At 50.3% G+C, this 20935-nt stretch overlaps 8 protein-coding genes across 8 annotated transcripts, besides 1 other annotated feature; all 8 read left to right on the top strand.

Moving 5' to 3' along the window:
- Nucleotides 1-3133: 3133 nt before the first annotated feature.
- Nucleotides 3134-4552, top strand: Tb11.02.4190 (hypothetical protein, conserved; the record flags this gene model as incomplete). The annotated part of the gene is made up of 1 exon (XM_823613.1): nucleotides 3134-4552. One exon carries the CDS (start codon nucleotides 3134-3136, stop codon nucleotides 4550-4552), a length of 1419 nt encoding a protein of 472 aa, XP_828706.1.
- A 350-nt stretch (nucleotides 4553-4902) lies between these two features.
- Nucleotides 4903-4944: a microsatellite.
- Nucleotides 4945-7348: 2404 nt separating this feature from the next.
- On the top strand, nucleotides 7349-8203 carry Tb11.02.4180 (hypothetical protein, conserved; the record flags this gene model as incomplete). Its single annotated transcript, XM_823612.1, has 1 exon — nucleotides 7349-8203. The coding sequence occupies one exon, from the start codon at nucleotides 7349-7351 to the stop codon at nucleotides 8201-8203; it is 855 nt and encodes a 284-aa protein (XP_828705.1).
- A 238-nt stretch (nucleotides 8204-8441) lies between these two features.
- On the top strand, nucleotides 8442-9014 carry Tb11.02.4170 (40S ribosomal protein S5, putative; the record flags this gene model as incomplete). The annotated part of the gene is made up of 1 exon (XM_823611.1): nucleotides 8442-9014. The coding sequence occupies one exon, from the start codon at nucleotides 8442-8444 to the stop codon at nucleotides 9012-9014; it is 573 nt and encodes a 190-aa protein (XP_828704.1).
- Nucleotides 9015-9250: 236 nt separating this feature from the next.
- Nucleotides 9251-10024, top strand: Tb11.02.4160 (hypothetical protein, conserved; the record flags this gene model as incomplete). Its single annotated transcript, XM_823610.1, has 1 exon — nucleotides 9251-10024. One exon carries the CDS (start codon nucleotides 9251-9253, stop codon nucleotides 10022-10024), a length of 774 nt encoding a protein of 257 aa, XP_828703.1.
- Nucleotides 10025-10266: 242 nt separating this feature from the next.
- Tb11.02.4150 (pyruvate phosphate dikinase) lies at nucleotides 10267-13008 on the top strand (the record flags this gene model as incomplete). Its single annotated transcript, XM_823609.1, has 1 exon — nucleotides 10267-13008. The coding sequence occupies one exon, from the start codon at nucleotides 10267-10269 to the stop codon at nucleotides 13006-13008; it is 2742 nt and encodes a 913-aa protein (XP_828702.1).
- A 1176-nt stretch (nucleotides 13009-14184) lies between these two features.
- Nucleotides 14185-15879, top strand: Tb11.02.4140 (inositol-1,4,5-trisphosphate 5-phosphatase; the record flags this gene model as incomplete). The annotated part of the gene is made up of 1 exon (XM_823608.1): nucleotides 14185-15879. The coding sequence occupies one exon, from the start codon at nucleotides 14185-14187 to the stop codon at nucleotides 15877-15879; it is 1695 nt and encodes a 564-aa protein (XP_828701.1).
- A 600-nt stretch (nucleotides 15880-16479) lies between these two features.
- Tb11.02.4130 (hypothetical protein, conserved) lies at nucleotides 16480-18882 on the top strand (the record flags this gene model as incomplete). Its single annotated transcript, XM_823607.1, has 1 exon — nucleotides 16480-18882. One exon carries the CDS (start codon nucleotides 16480-16482, stop codon nucleotides 18880-18882), a length of 2403 nt encoding a protein of 800 aa, XP_828700.1.
- Nucleotides 18883-19991: 1109 nt separating this feature from the next.
- Tb11.02.4120 (hypothetical protein, conserved) lies at nucleotides 19992-20801 on the top strand (the record flags this gene model as incomplete). The annotated part of the gene is made up of 1 exon (XM_823606.1): nucleotides 19992-20801. The coding sequence occupies one exon, from the start codon at nucleotides 19992-19994 to the stop codon at nucleotides 20799-20801; it is 810 nt and encodes a 269-aa protein (XP_828699.1).
- Nucleotides 20802-20935: the final 134 nt, after the last annotated feature.

Genomic DNA, 20935 nt, shown 5'->3' with positions numbered 1-20935 from the left:
GGTGGTTTGCTTTCTTTACCTTCTACCAATTCGTTCGGGCCTGTCTTACTTTTGTCAGCACTCGCGGCATTCTTAGTCCAATGAAGGCCCACCCGTCACCTTTCGGAGTTGGTGTGAAACCTCTTTCTGTCGCACTTCGGAGCCCAGCTCTGGCTTTTCCGTATTCTGTACCCTCTTTCTCATGGTTTCCTTTTCCCTAAGCAGCTCTCAAGTAACTCCTCTATCCTTTCACGGGCGAGCCGTTGAAACTTGACGACGCTACCATGTGTGGATGCAAACGCCTGCCCACTGCATCACACGGGGACGCTTCCCCCACCTGCCGCCATAATTTGATCTTATGGTAGAAATTGCTCCCACCGTGTGAAAACAGACGGGTAGCGCCCCTGGCTGGGGAGGAGAGAAATTCGAGCATCAGGGGAATGTGTGCATGTTTCCCCCTCCCAATTTTGCTTTGATCGGCTGGCAGAGATGCGTTATCGCTGCAAGAACCGTATGCGAATTCCGCCGGTGTCGTTCGTAAGCACGTGGATTGCGTATCGCCTCTTCGAGAGGGCGACCTGCGGTTAAGTCGACCCTTGAGGCGATATGCGCCGCTGTTTTTTTGTTAGGGGGTGGGTGGGCGACATCGCGGAGGCGGCAACGAGGTTTCGAGTTGCTCACCTTTGGCTCCGACGCCGCTCTCGGTATCGTAAAGGTGGGGCGTACCGGCGATCCTCCTAGAAGACTTCTCGCAGTTTCTCAAGGGAGTTCCATGGGCGGCGCCCTTCTCATAGTTTCGGAAATGTCAACAAGAGGTGGCCCGTCACCTAAAGAATGAAAAAGAGGGCGCCTTCGCGGGGTCCACCCGATTGTTCCCCCTCCAAGATTCGTGGACACCATCGACGTATTTTTCAAAGGTGGTCGGCATACTCCACCCGGTGTCGAATGGGCCGGAAATCGCCATAGTCCACCTAGCAGGACCGCCGTCCAGCCTCGCTTCTTCACCATTCTTTTCCTAACCTGTACTTTGTCTTGTCTCACCGGGGGAGTTTCTTGTTCGTGATTTATGCGCTCTCGGAGGCGTTGCTTCTGGGGAACGCATCTGATTTCACGAGTCGAATGCTTTAGGATGTGCTGCAGCTTTTCAATCCGTTGCTTTATGTGCGTCGCACATTTTTGATTGTTTTCCCACACCCCTCTTACACCACCATGCGATTTCCGTATAACCTCGTGAAGAATGCTGGTGCCGTCGTGGAGGGTGGCCCCACTTCTTTTGCTTAAAAAGTCTCCAACTTGCTCATTCCTTAGGGGGGATCCCGGTAAACATCCGGAGCTTCAGGGGACCAGTTGATGCCGGCCCCACGGTTAATTTCCCTGTCGTCCATTTATGGGATTCTGTTGCCCGCGTTTTCCAGTGGTTCCCCTTCCTGCAACCCCCAGGTCCCACAAAATGTCGTCATGAAACGCGCCACACTCCCTAAGGAAATATTATCACTTTCATGCGCTGCAGCGTCTTGAGGGCAAAATGGTCCCCGACCTCGAGCACTGGACGCAAGGAGGGAAGCACAGAAACATGGGCAAACTGCCATTCTATTCTGTTTCACCCCCCCGTTTTTTTTAAAAAACTCGCTCACTGCTTTACGTATTGCATGTCTTTTTCATTGTCAGTTGGTGTTGCCCGTTCCGGTTCTTACGAACGGGACGTTCTCATCACAAGAGCAAATGTTTTATCGGGTTACCGTTCCGTAATGCGCCCACATCGGATAAAACTGCATAGTCTTGCTGGAAGCGGGTCGCCAGATACTTTTGCTGAAGGGGAGATCGGATGGCATCTTCGCTTTTGGAATGAGGGTTGGCGGCGTCCTCATAAAATCGATCAACCGTGGTGGTTCGCCGATCGTATGCGGCTACCGTGTGAAGTGCGTCGTGATATCGGGTCCCTCGATGTGGCTCTGTGTTTTTTTGCGGGGCGGTTGGGGGACTGGCTGCCCTTTTCACCTAGGGAACGCCGTTGAGCCTGGGCGGCAGCATGATACAGCATTGAGGCCAGCCGCGTCTTGCCGGAACGCTGTTATTTACTTGCCGGTCCCCCGGGCGCCTCCCATTTTGCCACTGGTGGCTCTCAATGAAGATCCATCAAAAAAGCCGGGGGGGGGGGTGAATGTGCTACTTTGGCATCTAACAGGTGGCTTGGTGGCGTCGGCTCCGGGACCGGTGGTCAGGGGGAAAGGACCGCTTTCATATTTGGGCGCGCCGTATGTATTTTTCTCCGATGCCAGTTTTGTATAACGCAGAGCCCTTGTCGTGTTTTTTCTTCTTGGCTTGAGATACGGATGGATCGGTCCGGGGGCACAAAACAAAGGGAGTGACCCCTACCGTTCGGCAGTGGAGCCGTTGATACTTCCTCGATGCTCGCCGGTTCGGGTTGGGAAGAGAGGTTGATGGTTCAATGGGCCCGTTATCAGCGTTCTTTGTGTTTACGGAGTATGCGCGTAGAAGTCTCATGTTACGCGTGGTGGATGCGAAACATGCATGGCGATGTGTCGCATTAAAAGCACGAGTTCGTTCCAGCGGTTCGTTCATCTATTCGATTTCTCCGGACCCCTCCCGGAGACGCGTTAGGCTGAGACAAAGGGTTGATGGTAGTGATGGTATTTGCGACTTGTTCACGGCGACTGCTTACCTGAATGAGCCGTTGCGGGTTCGCCCGTGTGGTTCCATTTTTTTTTTGTTGTACGCTGCCGGACTCGGTGTCGTGCGATGGTGGAAAGAAAACACCGGGGCGCCTTCAGCAGATTTTTTTTGCACATATTTCTTCGTACTAGTTGAATCATCCGTTAGTGAAAGTTGCTTCCGTCTTTCTCTTTTTTTTCCTGAGAGTTAAGACGTTTTGATGCCTATTTGACGTGCGTTTTCAACCAAATTATGGTGTCTTCCACATTTTTTATTTGTTTCCTCTAGAACCTGAACAGTCGTTCCTCTCTAATTTGTTGTGGCTGCTGTCTCTTTAGTTCGCAAATCCCTTCACAGATCTGCTTGAATTTGGCCCGTTATTCTTGCTGTTCGGGGTTGCCATTTGTCAATAGCTGTAGTTTTTTTTTTTTTGAGTCTGTCCCGATTGTTTTCCTTCATTTTTCTTGTATTGATATAGGCGATGCAGGGGACTGGATCCGCGAAATCGTTCCTCGAGAAACTTAAGTCAGGGAGGACAACATCAGCTGCAATTGACAATAACGCACCCCCTGATGGGGATGGGGTAATACTTAGGCGTGTTGAGAGGCAATATGCAAGTGAACCTCTGTCAGCACTGGGACTGAAACTAACGGAAGATGCTGAGGTCTTGTCAACTGAGGTTGGTTCACCTGCGGCAAAATCTAACATACCACTTCATTATATGATTATTGCCGTCAACAACCAGTTCGTTGGAAGTCGCGCAGATTTTGAAGATATCGCGGCCCAGCTTCTGACGTTAGTGATTAAACTCCAATCGACTGCGGCCATGTCCGAATTATTGGCAAATATATTAAATGAGGAAGAAAAGAATTTTAACGAGAACGGCGATTCTTGCATTGACGTCAATGAGCTGCTGCGGACTACACCAAGATACGGCTTTTTGTCAGCAGAGCACCCTATGTTCTTAAGGTGGAACCAACGTTTACAAACGCAAAGAGAGGCTAGACAATTAATTCGTCAAGCGACAAGAGAAGCCGAAGAACAGCAGGCTAAAGAGGCACTAGAGGCGTTGAGGCGTGTTGCAGACGCTGAAGATGAAATTCAGCAGCAGCAAGCGCAGCAAGAACGACAGCACCAGCAGATGCTTCGTCAGGGTCCGGAAACGGTAAATCCATCTGCACCTGAGGCGGGGGCGAGACCCGGAGGGGAAGTTCTACTGAAACAGGTGCAAGACGAAAGTACCTTTGGTGAAAGTAACGTAAACAACGAGGGTTTTGAAGAATCCCCTGAAGAAGCTTCGCCCGAAGAACTGTTGAAGCTTATTGGTGCTGAACCCGTCGAAACCGAAGTGGTGCAACATGTTGATGCCGATGAGCCCACCGAAGTCCGCTTCTTTATTAATCCTACCGAAGAATACGCCCTTTCAAATGGGACACGTGTAACTATCAGCGTTAAGAAGAGAAGCGGTCCCATTCCCAAACCACCGCCGGGGAAACCTCCAAAAGGTATCGAAAAGCTGATGACAAACAAGCTCAGTGATGCTATACCTGCGACGGGAAATGGAGGTCATGAGCCGACATGCACCTTCTGTTATGTGAGCGGTCATACCGAAAAGGACTGTAGCGAGAAACGAGAGCAAGAGAGGAAACTTTCTGTTGTCCCCAAGGAACGGCAAATTTGCAGAGATTTTATGAGGGGTCGGTGCACACGGAGCGAATGCGTCATGAGACATGTGTCACTACCCCCACGTGGGCGGAGGGCTCGCTCGCGGAGCCGAGAGCGAAGTGTGCGGAGAAGAAGTCGGGAAAAGCACCGTAGAACGAGCAGAGAACGACGTCGCGGTAGTCGGCGACGAAGTCGCCGTCGTGACCCTTCTGTTCGTTCTCACCGGCGTAAATAATCTACTTTTCTACTAATCACAACAACACTTCTCTGTTCTTACTTCAATATTTTTTGTCACATTTCTCCCTCCGGTTTGGTTGACCCTCTCCGATGAAAACGAGAATGTATATGGTCACATACGTATACATCTTACTCGGTTTCGTGGATATATGCCGTTGCCTTCTCTTGTCCTTTGCATTCTTTTGCACTATTAGTCGTTGATAGTCCTAGTTTTTTTTGTTTAGCCACTGATTATCTCGAAGGCTCCTACATATCCGAATTTGCCTAATTCCTTTTTCTTTGCTGTGGGGAAGGATATCTGGAGGCTACTTTCCTACGTATGGGCCATCCAAGAGAGTGATGAGACACGTGTGTGTGTGTGTGTGTGTGTGTGTGTGTGTGTGTGTGTGTCGGTCATTGGCGTCTTTGTTTCAATATTGTTTCCTAATGTCGTACAGCCCTGCTCGATTTTTCTTTTTCTTGAATAAGAGGGTTCAACACAGGATTAATTCCTGTCGGCGTCACTCTTTGTGGCTTACAAGGCTTGTTGCGCTCGTGAGCATGTAATGTCATGTAACGGAGGGACTGGAAGTGTTAATACTATCCCGCGCACATTTTTCTAGGTGCATGTGGCGCTTCACCACTTAAATATTTTGTTGTCTGCGGCATTGTAGTGGGTGTGTGGTGGGTAGTTATCCCTGGGACTCATTTTCTTTCCATGCTGACGTATTTTTGCTAATTCAGCGGTGCGCTACCGAGGAACTGAGGGGAGGAGGAATGCTCTGGAGGTACCGAGGGGCATGTTCGTTCTACTCTTCTTTTTGTTGTGCTTGGTTTCTTAACTATTGGTTCTGTCTAACATACACGGGATTGTTTGTCCCTGCTCAATTTTTATAGGGGTAAGTGCTTGGTGAGGGAGTAATAATTATTTTGTTGCTTGTAGGTCGTTGCTTTTATCTTTTCCCCCTCTGATCTGTTTCCCCTTCTCTCGTTTACACTTTTTGATGAGAGTATGTCGGGCCGGTGACGCCATGACAGAGCCGCATGATGGCGAATAGAAAGCGCATTTTGAGTAAAAGTTTTCCCCTTGTTAAGTACTGGAACGAAGACTCGTTTGACCTTATCTACCGTCGGAACGATTTGCTAACGACCGATGCGTTCTGGATTAATTCTGTGGGAGCAATTTCTTACTAACTAGGACTGTATAGCGCAATGTAAGAATTTACTGTCTTTAAGTGAAGGGAAGGCTGGAAGTATTTTTAGTGTTTGATAAGTGTGATCTTGCCTCGATATCCTTCGTAATTTGTTTATTGTAGGGTCGTGTCCCCATTAAGTTTTTTCTCTTCGAGAGTTCTGATGGTAAAACCATGTATTTGCGGTCGAAGTTATTTATTTTCAGTTGAACGCCCACGATATATCGTTTCTGATGACGGTATGGCCTGTTTGACTTTTCTTGGGGTTAAGTACCGCGCTTATTGTGCTGAATTATGTCATGTGAGGAATATTGTCTTGGAGCGATTAGTTTCGCCGAAGCAAAGGACAACCTCGAATGTAAAAAAAATTCTGAAATTTGCTAAACTGCCACTGTGGCTGCCGTCAGTCGACCTTCGCGTGTACAATCTTATCACGCCTACTGGTCGCTGGTGTTGTGTAAAAATGACCAGTGGTTAACATTGTGACTGGTTATGGAAGTCACGAGAGTTTTTGATCAGTAATGTCACCGGTAGTTCTCGTGTTTGATTGCTCACAAGAAAACCGCCAAATACGTCGATGTGCTCACGCGTAGTTATGTACTGTAATGTAAGAACGGAGGTCCCGATGGATAGTCGTTGTTGGTATTTACGGTTTGTGACTAACACGCTACTTGAAGGGAGGCGTCAATACCCCTCTTTTTATCTTCGATGCCGGCACTATGGTTGACGCACGTTTCCGTAGATGGGTTACAGTTTTGCTCCTCGACAGGTTTGGGGTCATATCCATAGTTTTGATCACTGACTGCATTCCAAATTTGCTTTCACACACACACAAAGACACGCGTAACATGAAGACATATTTCGTTTGGAAGCAAATTGAAATATCGTTCGATTTCTTTTCTGCACGTATCGCTGTGACTCTCTGGATTGATGGAAGTTTCTTTCATCTGTTGTTACATTATATGAAACATGCTGATGATGTGTCGTAAAGGGCGCAACGGTGCTCACAACGTTTTGTTGCTGTACCTACGCACGCGCATGAGAAGGGAGCAAAACTATCCGTTATATCATATCATTGGGGTTACTGCATTTCCCCTTTAATGTCGTTTTGGTAACTTTATTTCGTTTTTTTTAAAGGTTGTGCAAGCAGCCGTGCCATTTACTCGTGCTAGAACGTGCGAGTTCTTAGTTCTTTGTCCAATGCCGCTCGGGAGAACGTCGATGTGTGACGTTTAAACTGTTACTGCCGTTGTTATCAGCGAAGTACGAGGACATATGCTGCCCCCAGTTCAGTTCCATGAGCGTGGAACTTGAGAGCTCAACTTGCACTTGGGTACCACGCCGCTAGTTATTACCTTCGGGACACTTAACGCACGATTCGGAGCTCGAGAAAATTTAAAATAGGAGGGGGGGGACGAATCACCAGCTTGTGTCGATGACTTTTTAATTCGGTAGTTGCTTACAACATGCTGCCTCTGAAGTTGATACCGTACGGGTCCGGCACCTGCCACGTACCGTTACGTACCACAAGAGTGGCTCTTTACACATGCCTGAGCAAGAAGAACGCTTTCATCGTCTCTGTTTGTTTCTTCACTGTTTTAGAATAGCTGACTTTACCAGGAATGCGCACTGGTTTTCGTAGGGGACGTCTAGACAAGGTACAGCAACCTGGTGCTATTAATAGCTACACAACAGCCCTTTACCCACCTCGTGTTTACCACTACTACACTGTACCTTCCAGTGGTGTCCTTGCAAACACGTCGGTTATTGTTGGACCCAGTATTGATGATGGTGTCGGTGATTTGCGGGGGAGGGATGTGACTTCAGATGCCGGCGTTTCCGTTATGTGTAAGAAGTCGCCGCCATTACTCCGTGATTTTGTGGGCTGCTTTGTTGATGTCAATCAGTGTTCAGCTGAGGCGCGGGCTTTCGATATTATCGCGTCCGGTAACGAAATGCTAAATCTTTTGCATTACCCCGCTTTGTTGTGTGTTGGCACAGAGGAAAGAAGCGAAACGTATGTGGGAAACGATGCATCACCTAGGAGCGGGGCCACTGCTCAAAAGTTGCGATTGTGGGAGGAGGTCTTGAATCTCCCGAACGAACTTCGATGCTACGGTGTTCCGAAGTGTGAGTTGTCTAGCACTGCCATGGATCACCTGAGGATTCGACCAGTTAAGCGAAAGCGCCTGGTGAAACCGATGCGACGGGGTGCTAAAGTATTTGTTTACAACATAGGTGAGGAACCTCAAGATGCTCGCAAAATCAAGAAACAACTGACCGAGGAAGATGAGCAGAAACCTCGTGGCCCTGTGCAACCAAAGCGGGCAGAGGGGGACATTCGTGAGGAAGAGGGAGATGCTGGATATGACAAGGACGATGACGAGGCATCGCTCTCTTACAGGATTGATGACGACGACGATGGTGGAGACTTGGATGGGCCAGAGGGCAGCGGTGACGATAATGGCTTTTTTTGAGTGCGTTTGTGTTCAAGGGCCTCACCTTTACGAGGCAGCTCCCCTACCCATCAAACAACCCTCAAGCATTTGCGTACAAATCGTTTATATGCAGATAACCGATAAGGTGGTACATAAATGCTCCCCCTTTTGTTTCGTTCTGTTTTCTCACCTTTTCTCGCTGCTGTTATTCAGCTTCACTTACGGCCTTTCCCCCTTTGCCTACAAAATTCACGTTTGATAAATTTAGAAAACCATCATGAGCGCAAAGGCACCGAAGCTCTTCAACAAGTGGTCATATGAGAATCTCCAGACGACGGAGATAGCTCTTAACGACTACATCACGCGGACACCAACATATGTGCCTCACTCTGCTGGACGTTGGCAGAAGAAGCGCTTCCGCAAGGCACGCATCCCCATTGTGGAGCGCCTCACGAATGGTCTGATGTTCAAGGGTCGTGGCAATGGTAAGAAGCTGCAGGCCGTGCGTCTTGTGAGGCACACATTGGAGATCATTCACTTGTTGACGGATCAGAACCCCATTCAGGTGGTTATTGATGCCGTCTCCAAGGGAGCTCCGCGTGAGGACTCCACACGTGTTGGCGCTGGTGGTGTTGTGCGGCGGCAGGCTGTTGATGTGTCACCGATGCGCCGTGTTAATGAGGCAATCTACCTCATGTGCAAGGGGGCGCGTGAGGCGGCGTTTCGCAACCTCAAGACACTTCCTGAGTGCCTTGCGGACGAGATCGTGAATGCGTCGAAGGGTAGCTCCAATTCCTATGCCATCAAAAAGAAGGATGAGGTGGAGCGCGTCGCCAAGGCCAACCGGTAAGAGGACGTGGTGTAAGCTGTGTACTTACCACCGTTTCTATTTGCCCATTTCCCGTTTTATTGATTTTGATCTTTTTAGGTTTATGTTCTTATCCTCTGTTTGACCTGTGTGGTGGTGGGAGATATACTCTTGAAGGAATCTTTGTTGGGACTTTTATTCTCAGCTTTTTAAAATCCTTCTTGTTGTCCTCTTTTCACATTGGATTGCAATTGAAAGCACTTTCCTAAAAGAGAGTCATGGTCGGCCCCCGCATCCGGAACACATACGCGCAGCAGCTCCAGGAGGAGCGGCTGGAGAAACTTTGTGATGACAACGCTTTTGTTAATGTAACCGATGTACTTCGTAGGCAACGGCGTGATGCACCTCCAGCGAATGGCGTTGCTTCAGAGACTGAGTTCTTGGAGGAAAGTGTGGCGTCGGCCACCGCCCCGTCGCGTATTCACCTTAGCCGATTCATCCTGGAACAACACCGTACCTACTTAAAGGCCATGGGATTGAATGAGGATGAAAAGCAGCATCGAGAGACCAAGGCGGAGGGAGATTCATCTTCCGTGTCGACGTGGTCGTCTGCAGCATCTTCTGAGAAGGATGAGTTAGTTGCTCCTCCGGTTCGCGGCAAGCGTATGCGGCGGGACGCCAAGCCACATGCAGAAAAAGATAAGAGGAGTGGCCGGAGGACTTCATGTGGTTCAGCAAGTGGTAATAACGACGATATCGAATGTGATAAGGATTCTACGACGGCTTCCTCTGACGACTTGGCCCGTGAATGCCAATACATCCGTTCCTGGTTGCTTGCACAAGGGTTGAACTCGTCCGAGCTTCGGGTTCCTCCGGTGAGCTACGCGTCAATGACGGCGCCACCACCGGCTCATGCGGGTGGTCATCACTTGTGCTCCGTTTGTTTGCTTCCCGCGGGTTACAGATGCGTACGTTGTCGCACTGCGCTTTTTTGCTCTATCGAATGTCATGTTGTGCATGAGGCAACTAGGTGTATGAAGTTCATAGTGTGACGACTCATGGAGGAGCGCATGTGTTTGCTGGCGTTTGAGTGTTTTTTCGCTGCAGTTACCTTCATTTGAACTTGATTAATGTAGTGTCTCACTTATTTATGATACTGCAGTCAATCTTTTCCTCCGTCTTCTTTGAATTTTCTGCGAACAATCCTGCGTCGTCGCATAGTTTGAGGCTATTATAAGAGAATTTAAATTCATTATAACCAAATATCTAAACCTATCAGCATCCACTATACACAATGGTGGCTAAAAAGTGGGTTTACTACTTCGGTGGTGGAAAGGCGGACGGTAACAAGAACATGAAGGAGCTCCTCGGTGGGAAGGGAGCCAACCTTGCAGAGATGGTGAACCTTGGCATCCCCGTCCCTCCCGGATTTACTATCACCACAGAAGCCTGCAAGACGTATCAAGAAACGGAGACTATTCCTCAAGAGGTCGCGGACCAGGTGAGGGAGAACGTGAGCCGCGTGGAAAAGGAGATGGGGGCAAAGTTTGGCGATCCTACCAACCCGCTACTATTCTCAGTGCGGTCTGGGGCTGCAGCGTCGATGCCTGGTATGATGGACACTGTGTTGAACCTCGGTCTGAATAAGGTGACAGTTGACGCGTGGGTACGTCGCGCACCTCGCCTCGAACGCTTCGTGTATGACTCATACCGTCGCTTTATTACTATGTACGCCGACATTGTGATGCAAGTCGGGCGTGAAGACTTCGAGGAGGCACTTAGCCGAATGAAGGAGAGACGTGGTACTAAATTTGATACTGACCTGACCGCTTCGGACCTAAAGGAGCTTTGTGATGGGTACTTGGAGCTGTTCGAGCTGAAGACTGGGTGCTCATTTCCCCAGGACCCAGTAATGCAGCTGTTCGCAGCCATCAAAGCTGTGTTTCGTAGCTGGGGTAACCCCCGCGCCACAATTTACCGCCGCATGAACAACATCACAGGTCTTCTTGGTACGGCTGTGAATGTCCAGGCAATGGTGTTTGGTAACATCAACGACCGCTCCGCCACCGGCGTTGCCTTCTCACGCAGTCCCAGCACCGGCGAGAACTTTTTCTTCGGAGAGTATCTTGTTAACGCGCAGGGTGAAGACGTTGTCGCGGGCATCCGTACCCCCCAACAGATCAATCATTCGCTTTCGCTGCGCTGGGCCAAAGCTCACGGTGTCGGCGAAGAAGAGCGTCGCAAGCGCTATCCATCCATGGAAGAGGCGATGCCCGAAAACTACAGACTCCTCTGTGATGTTCGTAAGAGACTGGAGAATCACTACCGCGATATGCAAGATCTTGAGTTCACTGTCCAGGACGGTCGACTGTGGTTGCTTCAGTGTCGCAATGGCAAGCGTACGATTCACGCAGCGGTTCGTATTGCCATCGATATGGTCAATGAGGGTCTTATCTCTAGGGAGGAAGCTGTTTTGCGGATAGACCCGTATCAGGTGGACCATTTGATGCACCCAAATCTTGAACCTGGAGCTGAGAAGGCCAACAAACCCATCGGAAGGGGCCTTGCTGCGAGCCCCGGAGCCGCTGTCGGCCAGGTTGTGTTTGATGCAGAATCCGCAAAGGAGTGGAGTGGTAGAGGGAAGAAAGTTATCATGGTACGCCTTGAAACCTCACCAGAGGATCTTGCTGGCATGGATGCTGCATGTGGTATTCTTACAGCACGTGGCGGGATGACATCGCATGCAGCCGTTGTTGCTCGCGGAATGGGTAAGTGCTGTGTTTCCGGATGCGGTGATATGGTAATCAGGGGGAAGTCATTTAAATTGAATGGCAGTGTCTTCCGGGAGGGCGACTACATCACCATTGACGGGTCCAAAGGACTGATATACGCCGGCAAGCTGAAACTTCGTTCACCAGATCTGAAGGGAAGCTTCCAGACCATTCTTCAGTGGTGCCAGGAGATGAAACGACTTGGGGTGCGCACTAACGCTGACACACCCGCCGATGCTGCAAAGGCTCGCAGTTTTGGTGCTGAAGGTGTTGGGTTGTGCCGCACGGAGCACATGTTTTTTGAGGGCAGCCGAATCAATTTCATCCGTGAGATGATTCTGGCGGATTCGGCGAGTGGCCGAAAGGCTGCCCTCGACAAACTGTTACCTATTCAGCGTGCTGACTTTGTTGGCATATTGAGGGCGATGAGGGGACTTCCCGTGACGATTCGGCTTCTCGACCCGCCGCTGCACGAGTTTGTGCCACATGACGCCGCTGCACAATTTGAGCTTGCGCAGAAGCTTGGGATGCCTGCAGAGAAGGTTCGAAATCGTGTAAATGCGTTGCACGAGTTGAACCCTATGCTTGGCCACCGTGGATGCCGGCTGGGTATCACGTACCCTGAGATCTACAATATGCAAGTAAGGGCCATCATCGAGGCGGCTATTGCGGTAAGTGAGGAAGGAAGCAGTGTTATCCCAGAAATCATGGTTCCGTTGGTGGGGAAAAAGGAAGAACTTTCGCTTATAAGGGAAGAGGTGGTAAAGACGGCCGAAGCTGTAATCACAAAATCGGGAAAACGTGTTCATTACACTGTCGGCACAATGATTGAGGTTCCTCGCGCCGCAGTAACTGCCGACTCAATCGCGCAAAAGGCGGACTTCTTCTCCTTTGGCACCAACGATCTTACTCAAATGGGATGTGGCTTCTCCCGTGACGATGCCGGCCCCTTTTTAAGACACTACGGTAACCTTGGGATATACGCACAGGATCCCTTCCAGTCGATCGATCAAGAAGGCATTGGTGAGCTGGTGCGCATTGCCGTGACAAAGGGTCGGAGAGTGAAACCAATGCTAAAGATGGGCATATGTGGAGAGCACGGTGGCGACCCTGCGACCATTGGTTTCTGCCACAAGGTGGGGTTGGACTACGTCTCCTGCTCACCATTCCGTGTGCCTGTCGCGATTGTTGCCGCTGCTCATGCCTCCATTAAGGATAGGAGGGCTGCGATGAAGGCGCGTAAGGGATTCGCGGCCAAGCTTTAAAAAGGACGTGGGAGGGAACCCGTGTCTCGCTCAGCTCGAACGTGGGGGATGTTACTGCAGTTGATGTAATTAAACCCTATTGAAAAACAAACAAACATGAAATACAATCTGCATTGTCCGTTATGGCACTGTGTGCGCGGTAGATTCACCCTGTTCCAGTGACGCCAATTGAGTAGTACCTGTATTCCCATCACCCAGAGTGTGCGTCAACACTTAAGCAATGTTTTCCCGCCAGCAGCGAATATTGGGAAAATTCATCACCCCATCACCTTTTTTTTAAATTTTACGACTGATCGACCCCCTGCAGGTTTTTTTTTTCAGTGGTTGTCATCTCAATTATAGCATGGAGGCGTCTATTAAGCGATAGTCGTGACCGTTTCCCAAGCTTGGGGATGCAGGGAAGGGGGTGTAGGTGGGCAAATTGACGGACAGGAAGTGTCTGCCGATAGTTATTTTTTCTCTCTTTAACTTATCGTTTTTTTTTAAACCTGATACAGGCTACTAGACGCAAACTTTTCCCCGGAGGGGTTCCGCCGCGGCTCTCTTCTTCCCTTCCTTGTTTCGGTATTGATAGCCCCTCAAAAGGCGAGAGAACCTATATGGAAAGTGATGGGTGCCGCGGGGATATGAGAGCTTCTGTTCTCGGGGTGAAAGAATCACGCGGTAGTGCAAGTTTAGTGTTGGGGAGAAGAGATTTGTGCAGTACGTACGTTTTTTTTTTGTTTGGACGAGGGAGGAAGGAAAGATGTAAGTGAAGCAAAACCAAAACAAAGTTAGATTGGTATAAAGAGGTAGGGATTGAGGGAGAAGAAGGGGTATCGTTTGTGCGTGTGTGTGTGAAAGTAAAACGTTATAAGTTAATGGGCATGTTATATTTCTTTACGTAAACATTTGTTTCTGCGTTAATCGTACGTTGGGGGGGGACTGTTAGGTTAAGGGCAATAAACCAAGGGAATTGAATTACGCTACCGCCGTGGAGATCATTTCGTTGCCCACTAGGGTTCTCCGCCCGATACTCTGGTTGTGCCCCTGGCGGCCATTTTTTTTTTTTTACTGCGGCTTGCATTCGTAGAGGTTTAGGAGCAATAGAAGTAGAGTTGTCCTTGAGGGGAGTAGCAATAAGTGTATTTTGAAAAGATCGCGTGTTGTCCTCCCGAAAAGGAACGCGAGATCCGAATGCGCAGCCTACTGGAAGGTATAACCTCAACACTCCGGTCCGCGCAACAGCATCAGACAGGCTGGGATCCGCGTAATGCCACGTCTACCGGGGTGCCTACCACTGCGCAGGAGGCGTTTAGCGGCGGCGTACCAGCGGTTGCTCAGCGTGATTTATCGCATGTTGAGGGGCCGGTTTCATCAAAGGGAGGCGCCCCGATGGACTGCATCACTGGGTACTCCCGCTTCTCCACGCATTCGCCTCCCGATTTTCCCTTTAGAATGCTCATGATAACTCAGAATGTTGGTGCCATTGGGGACACTGCCGCTGGGGCAAAAGAAGGTGGTGAAGAGCACAGAAGGGAATGTGAGAAACAGGCCGGTAATGATGAGCTCTCTTCGGATGCTCAGAAGGATGTAAGGGAGTTTCTTTCAGAGCTGCGGTTGCTGATATTCGAATACAGCCGCCGCGAGTACACAGCGCACATCAGAGTGAGCAACACAGGTGACGACGACCCTTCTCATCCTTCGGCAGCCGATATTGGTGGCCAGGGACCACCCCCACTGATTGATGTGATCGTAGTGCATTTCCAAGAAATCGGGGGTAAGAGTTTCCATACAGAATTTAACAACTACTTCGCTAACGCCCTGCAGGAGCTACTGCCGGAGGCTGGATGGACCTCCGGATTACTAATGCGGGCGAATGATGATGAGGACCAATTCACCGCTGTGGGAAGCGTTGTGTACCTGTCTCACCGCATGTGCCCTATCAGTAGCATTCTTTCCTTTCACCACCGTACCTTCGTTTGTGTGGGTGACGACCCTGTGACATACGGGAGTTCGCCTACTATTCTATTTCACGGCGGGAAGTTTTCTGGTGCCGGTGAGTCTCGGAAAGGATATTTGCTCATATCACTTCGCCTCGGCACTGTTGTGGTGAACTTTTTGAACGTGCACCTCTACAACGACAAGAAAAGCAAGGAGGCAGCGGCAGCGAGTCCTAGCCCCTATGCTTTGCAGCGTCAGGAGGCACTGCTCGAAACCTTGGCGGAGTGTGCGGCATTCATCTCCCCCGATGACCCCCTGTTCATTTTTGGCGACTTTAATACGCGCCTCGACGTGCATAATATGCTACAGTATTTAAAAGAAGTGGAGAATCTGGACGTTAAAGTTTCAGACGGTGACGTGCGGGCGCCGGACAGTTTCTGGGAGCTTTTTGAAAACCCACAGCATATGGGAGTAATCCGACCTTACGATGTTGAGGTGCAGCGCCTGCTGGACGTAGTGGCGCAGCAGAGTGGCATGGAGCTAGCGGAATTTGCGGTTCGGTTTCCCCCAACATATTTGTGTCAATCCCCGAGGGATTCGGAGGAAGCGACTTTCCAGATTGATACTCCTGTCCATTTGGTTAATGATGGGGAGGATAAACGAGAGAGTGGGACCAGTGACAGGATAAGCGTGGTTCGCGTGTTGGAACGCCTTTCTTCCATACCACACCATCCATACGGGCGGAGGCGTGTACCCGCGTGGTGTGACCGCGTCTTGTGGAACCCTCCCGCGTTGGAACTCATGACAGGGCGCCGAACTTCACAATCGGTGGCGGGAAGCAGTGCTACTGCCCACGGCGGAACTGGCGTGGGGGCGTTGCGCCGGTATGTGTATCGTTCTGTAGCCTTGCGTCACACCGACCACGCCGCTGTGACACTGTTTTTTTGAGACCGTGGGACCGAATCCGCTACTGCGCGGTTGCCACTTATTTGCAGTTGTCTTCCTGTTGTCTGCTGCCCTTGACAACTTTTCCTGCCCTGAACAGTGTTCGTACGCGAGTGCGGCTGGTGCGTGAATACTGAAAGACCGGGGTTGGTGATGAGGACCGCTGTGAGTCCCGTTGCTTTTGGTATACGTCTGCACCGGTGACTTTTCCAGTATTTTGAGGCTTCATAATCCCTATCCACTATTGTTGGTTGGCGATGTGCCTGCTCACAGGCGACTGGGCTGCTGGTGAGGGGAGTGGAACGGCACGCGGCCATTGATGATTTCTTTACCGTTGTGCTTTGGTCGCATTAGCTCTTTGTGTGTATCTGCTGCGGATAACAGAGGAATTCCCTTTTAGGGTGAAGGCCTCGAAGAAACGATTCGTTTGCCAGATGTTGTGGGGTTCCATTTTATTGCATTAAGATTAACACAGGAAATTTAACTACTAATCAGCAGTCATTGGTAAGGGGTGTAGAGAAATCGCTGGGTTTAGTAAATTCTTCTTTTTCTCCCTCTTTTTTTTGCTTTCAGGGGCTGTGCAGGTCACAGCAAGGAGCTCCTATGGCGGATGGAGCTGAAGGATGCCCATTGCGGCGCTATTCCGCTGTGGATTCTAGTGAAAACATTGTTAATCGCAACAAAACGTACCCTGGCGACTCTCAATCGCCGCATTTGCATGAGGTTGTGCCTGCGCAAACTGAAGGGATCCCCCCCTTTCTGTCGCGGCGAAGTTGGGAAGCTGGTGTTCCTTATCATGGGGAAGTTGTTTCACGAGATGTATCCCAGTCTCGCTCGGTGGGGCCCAAGTCGCAACCGAGCACAGAGGCAACTCGAAGCACCACAACTATGAGGAGTTGTGCGCTTAATGCTTGTGAGTCCTTTGATGTAGAAAATGTGCTTCCGCCAGTACGGAAGCGGGCCGTCTCGTTACGCAACCCGAGGCGGGCTGGCGATCAGGATTTCGGTAAACCCGGGAGTGATATCAGTGCAAGCCCCGCTGCGGCAACATGGTCTGTGGCCGCGCCTGCGAGTCATTGCAGCAACAGGGGTACGAGAATGGGGCGAAGTAGCTCTTATAGCGAACTCTTACCTGTTGGCAACGCAGCTTGCGGGTGTGGGCGCGTGCGCGTATCGAGTTTGCGTGACTTGCTGCAGCACTACGGCTCTCCTGATGTTGGAAAAGATGCAGGTGACGCGACCCTGCCAGAAGTGTGGGGTGGGGCATCCAAGTATATCCCAAAACTGCCGCGGCAACCCGCGTGTAGTGTTTTTGGTCTGTTTAGCATGATGGAGCGTGACCGCTTCGAATCTTTTGCTGCCCTCTTCAAGCGGCACCGCCAGTTGCTGGAGCCGTTTGTGGAGCATGTAGTGGATCAGTGCCCGCCACTTTTTCCGGATGTTGTAAACATCGTGGAGTTCCTGCGCAACCCTTCAGACGCCCCTGGGGAGTACTTCTTTGACTACTCGTTGGTCGCCTGGCCGTTTAGTGTGCTGTACGCCGCATCCTGTTTCTACGTTACGGCTAAGCAGCATGGGTATCGTAATCTCTTCGATATCCTTCGCCTGCGAGGTGGGCTGCTCACGTGTGGGAAGGACGTGCTAGCCGCACTAGCCATTGCCATGTCTCCAACAGAGGAGGACCTGCTGCGAAACGTCTCAAACATGTACCATGCGGCGTTTTTTGTCGGTTCAGTTTACATTGACGATGAGAGATGCCTTGAAACCCATGTACGGAAGTGCTCTAATTGTAGCTTCGCTCTACTTCTAGTTAACATAACGATACCATGCCTGCAGCTTTTGGTTGAGAGGATAAACCAAGTCCAGATTTTTTCCCGGGCACGTTATGATCGCACAGAAGGCCCGACAGCTTGTGTTATTCCCCTCTCCAAGGTTGAGATAACGCGAGTTATAAGCACCCGCTGCGCTATCGTTTGTGGCAATCCCGTAGATCTGGAACGCCTCGACATTCTTGTGCTGCGCTACGCATGCGCCGCTGGTATCAAGGTGCACAAGGAGTTTCTTCCCATATTTACTCCCGAGAACAGCCTTTTCTACAATCAGTCTAAACATCTCCAACTTCTGCAGCTTTGGAGTGACAACGGTGTGGAACTAGATGCATCATCTATGCATTTAACTGTGTACTCTCCCGTTGACGGGAAGCCATGGAGTAGTGAGTCTATAGGCTCTCTTTTGGATGAAGTTGCTCGGGCAGTGACTTGTTCTTCCCACGACTTGACACATTCTCTCCAGCAGCTACAAAACGGCGATGTGTTACTTGACTTTTCCGCAACCGAACCGGGTATTGGAAAGCTTGTTGAGTGGGAGCAACGGGATGTTGTAGTACTATCTGAGCCTGCAGACGTTGTCGCCCTGAATATCCTTTCGACGCCTCGCAGGGGTAGAGCCAAACACGTTATGGAGTCTACCCTCAATAAGTGTGCCGTAATCAACGATATATTGAAAGTTATATCCTGGGAGTGTGAACCCCGACTCGCATATACGGAAACCCTTTCCTGCACCTTTGTCGACTTTGGACTGGTTATGAAAAGGCCAGAAACTGGAAGGGAAATCAATGAATGTTACCAGCGCTTGTGCGAGGTGTCGCATCCTGTGACAGGCACGTGCACTAGTTGTGGTGTTCCCTCCGTGAACTGTTTGTGGGAGGATGTGATGGCAACACAAGAGCAGTCTTGTGGCTTACCTGAGTATATCGTCGTTGCGAATGGGCAACCTCCTGGAGCAGTTGGTGTGCACCAGGTTTCGCCTACGGTGAAGTATTACGAGGTGCATTCCGGGTGTGTTCTGTTGCAGACCGGAGTGGAGTTTACACGTAGGTTATCACATTACACGAGGCTGCCGTTTCCGCCACACACACTACTGATGTGTCCCACGGTATTAGATCTCATTCATCTTTGGGAGACATACGAGTTTTTGGGGGGACGCGCTCCAACTAACCTCGCATAGCAGGTATTTGTCGTGGGGGTATCGCTGAACCACCTTGGAACTCTTGCCGAAGCGCTTGGGAGGTTTCCCAGCATATGTAACAGAAACTTCCCTCCCCGCAGCAAGTTTGCACGAACAGCGTCGTGTATTGGAGGAATACCCTTATCCACTTTATTTCCATTCGTGGGGCTGATTTAGTTCGACGATTGCAGTTGCTTATGTTAAGAAAAAGTTTATGGGGCTCGAAGTCAATTTTTCTTCACGTGCCCCTACATGCATCTGTTGATTGAGTGGTTTGCCTTGGTCTACCGACCCTAGTTGGCCGCTCTATGCCAAAGAAAGGCGGTTCGCCTCGGAACATTCCCAATAAATATTGCAGCTAATCCCCCCCCCTCATTGCTTGATTTTTCTCTGCGTCTACCACATTTGGGAGAACAGTGACGGGATTGCTTAACTAGGGAGCGGAGTAAACTCCAGCTGGGTACCAATAATTTTGCACATGTAGGGGCGTGTTATCGCAGGTGAGTTGGGGTCTTGAGAAGGGACATTGGAGGAACGAGGAGTTCATAGCATATAAACAGTCGCTCCTTATTGCCTTGTAGTGCGTCCTGATGTCGTAGATGTTCCGCGCCCAAGGGACCCCTTTTGCACTTTTTTTTCGCTTCTTTCGAGGCCAATTCCCACAGTGCGTGCATCCCGCGGGTCCGCGATGCAGCCGCTATGCATTTCTTTTCCTTTTTTCTTAAGCTGCCAAAGCAGCGCAGTCGGTGGGTGAGTGCGGTGGGATTCAAAGAACTCCCTCCACTCTTTTCACCACTGAGGCGTGGGGTGTGACGCGGGAGTTGGTAAATCGCCTGATAAGTGTAGGGTGACGTTTCGCCAGTGGCAAAACAAAAAAAATAAAAAAACCGTGTTGCAGTGTGCTGACTTGACTTCTCCACCTATGTATTTGTCTCCCTGCTTTTGCACCGCGCTTGCCCGGTGTTGAACTAACTATCCGAAAGATGAACGTGCTATTTTTTTCTTTTATCTGTTAATTTTCTCCATTTCCCCCCTCTTTAGTTGGTAATTTACGAGCTCGCTCACAAACCGAGGCACAAAAGAGAGAGGGAAGTTTCATTTTGCCCGGAATGTCGAAGCAACTAACGTTTATATCAGCGGGCGCCACTGCTGCCGTCCTGCAGTCAGCCAGTGCTATCGTCAGTAAGGTTGCGGGCGGTCGTGTGCAGACCAAAACAGCGAAGGAAGCTGGTCGCCATGCCGTCGTTGTTGGGCCAGAAACTCCAATCGGTGTGCACACTGCCGTGACGGAGGCCCCCAAGTCGGCTCAGGACCCTCTTTTTTCTGGTGTGTCAACTGTTGTTGTGCGCGCAGTCCTTCCCCGTGCTGCACCCGACTCCGTGCAGTTACGGGACGCTCTTGACGTTTACGCTTCTGCTGGGATTGACACCAAAGAGGAGGTGAGGTCTGCCACGGAGGCCTTCAAGAAGAGCGCAGAGGTTGCTGTTGGGAAGGCAAAGGCGAAGGGAGTGAAACGCATCGTGCTGGTCGTGAAGCAGGCAAGTAAGCACAATTGCATCAACGAGTTATTTAAAAAGATTTCAACGGAGACAATCGAGTCGGCGGGATTAACCACTGAGGTGGTTGGAACGGCCTCCGTGGCAAATCAGTTGATCGTGAACCCCGAATCACTCGGAGTGGTGCTGTTGAATGATGTGGCAGCAACAGAACAAATTGAACTGGCTTTCGCGGGAGTCGTTGGTGGTGTAAGCCGCGTTTACCATACAGTTGAAGGTGGGAAAATATCTGCTGGGCACAGTTTCAAGTCAGTTGCGCTAGCTGTAGCGCAGGAGTTACGAGAGCTTGGCTTGTCGAGTGAGGCCGACAAGGTGGAGGCGGCTGCTTCGAAGAACCCTAGGGCGGTGGTTTCTGCACTTTAGCGTGCCAAAGATTCTTCGTACCGCGACGTAGTGTGCCTGATTTAGAGTGGAGTGATTTGTACAACCTGTTTGGAGCGTTGCCTCTGTGCTTGTGGTACCCTTAGGCATCACCTCATTTCTTCCGTTTTGAACTG

This window comes from Trypanosoma brucei, assembly GCF_000002445.2.
Source record: "Trypanosoma brucei brucei TREU927 chromosome 11 chr11_scaffold01 genomic scaffold, whole genome shotgun sequence".
Classification (NCBI taxonomy): domain Eukaryota; phylum Euglenozoa; class Kinetoplastea; order Trypanosomatida; family Trypanosomatidae; genus Trypanosoma; species Trypanosoma brucei.
The sequence above is the reverse complement of the archived record's forward strand: the minus strand, read 5'-3'. Positions and strand labels throughout refer to the sequence as shown.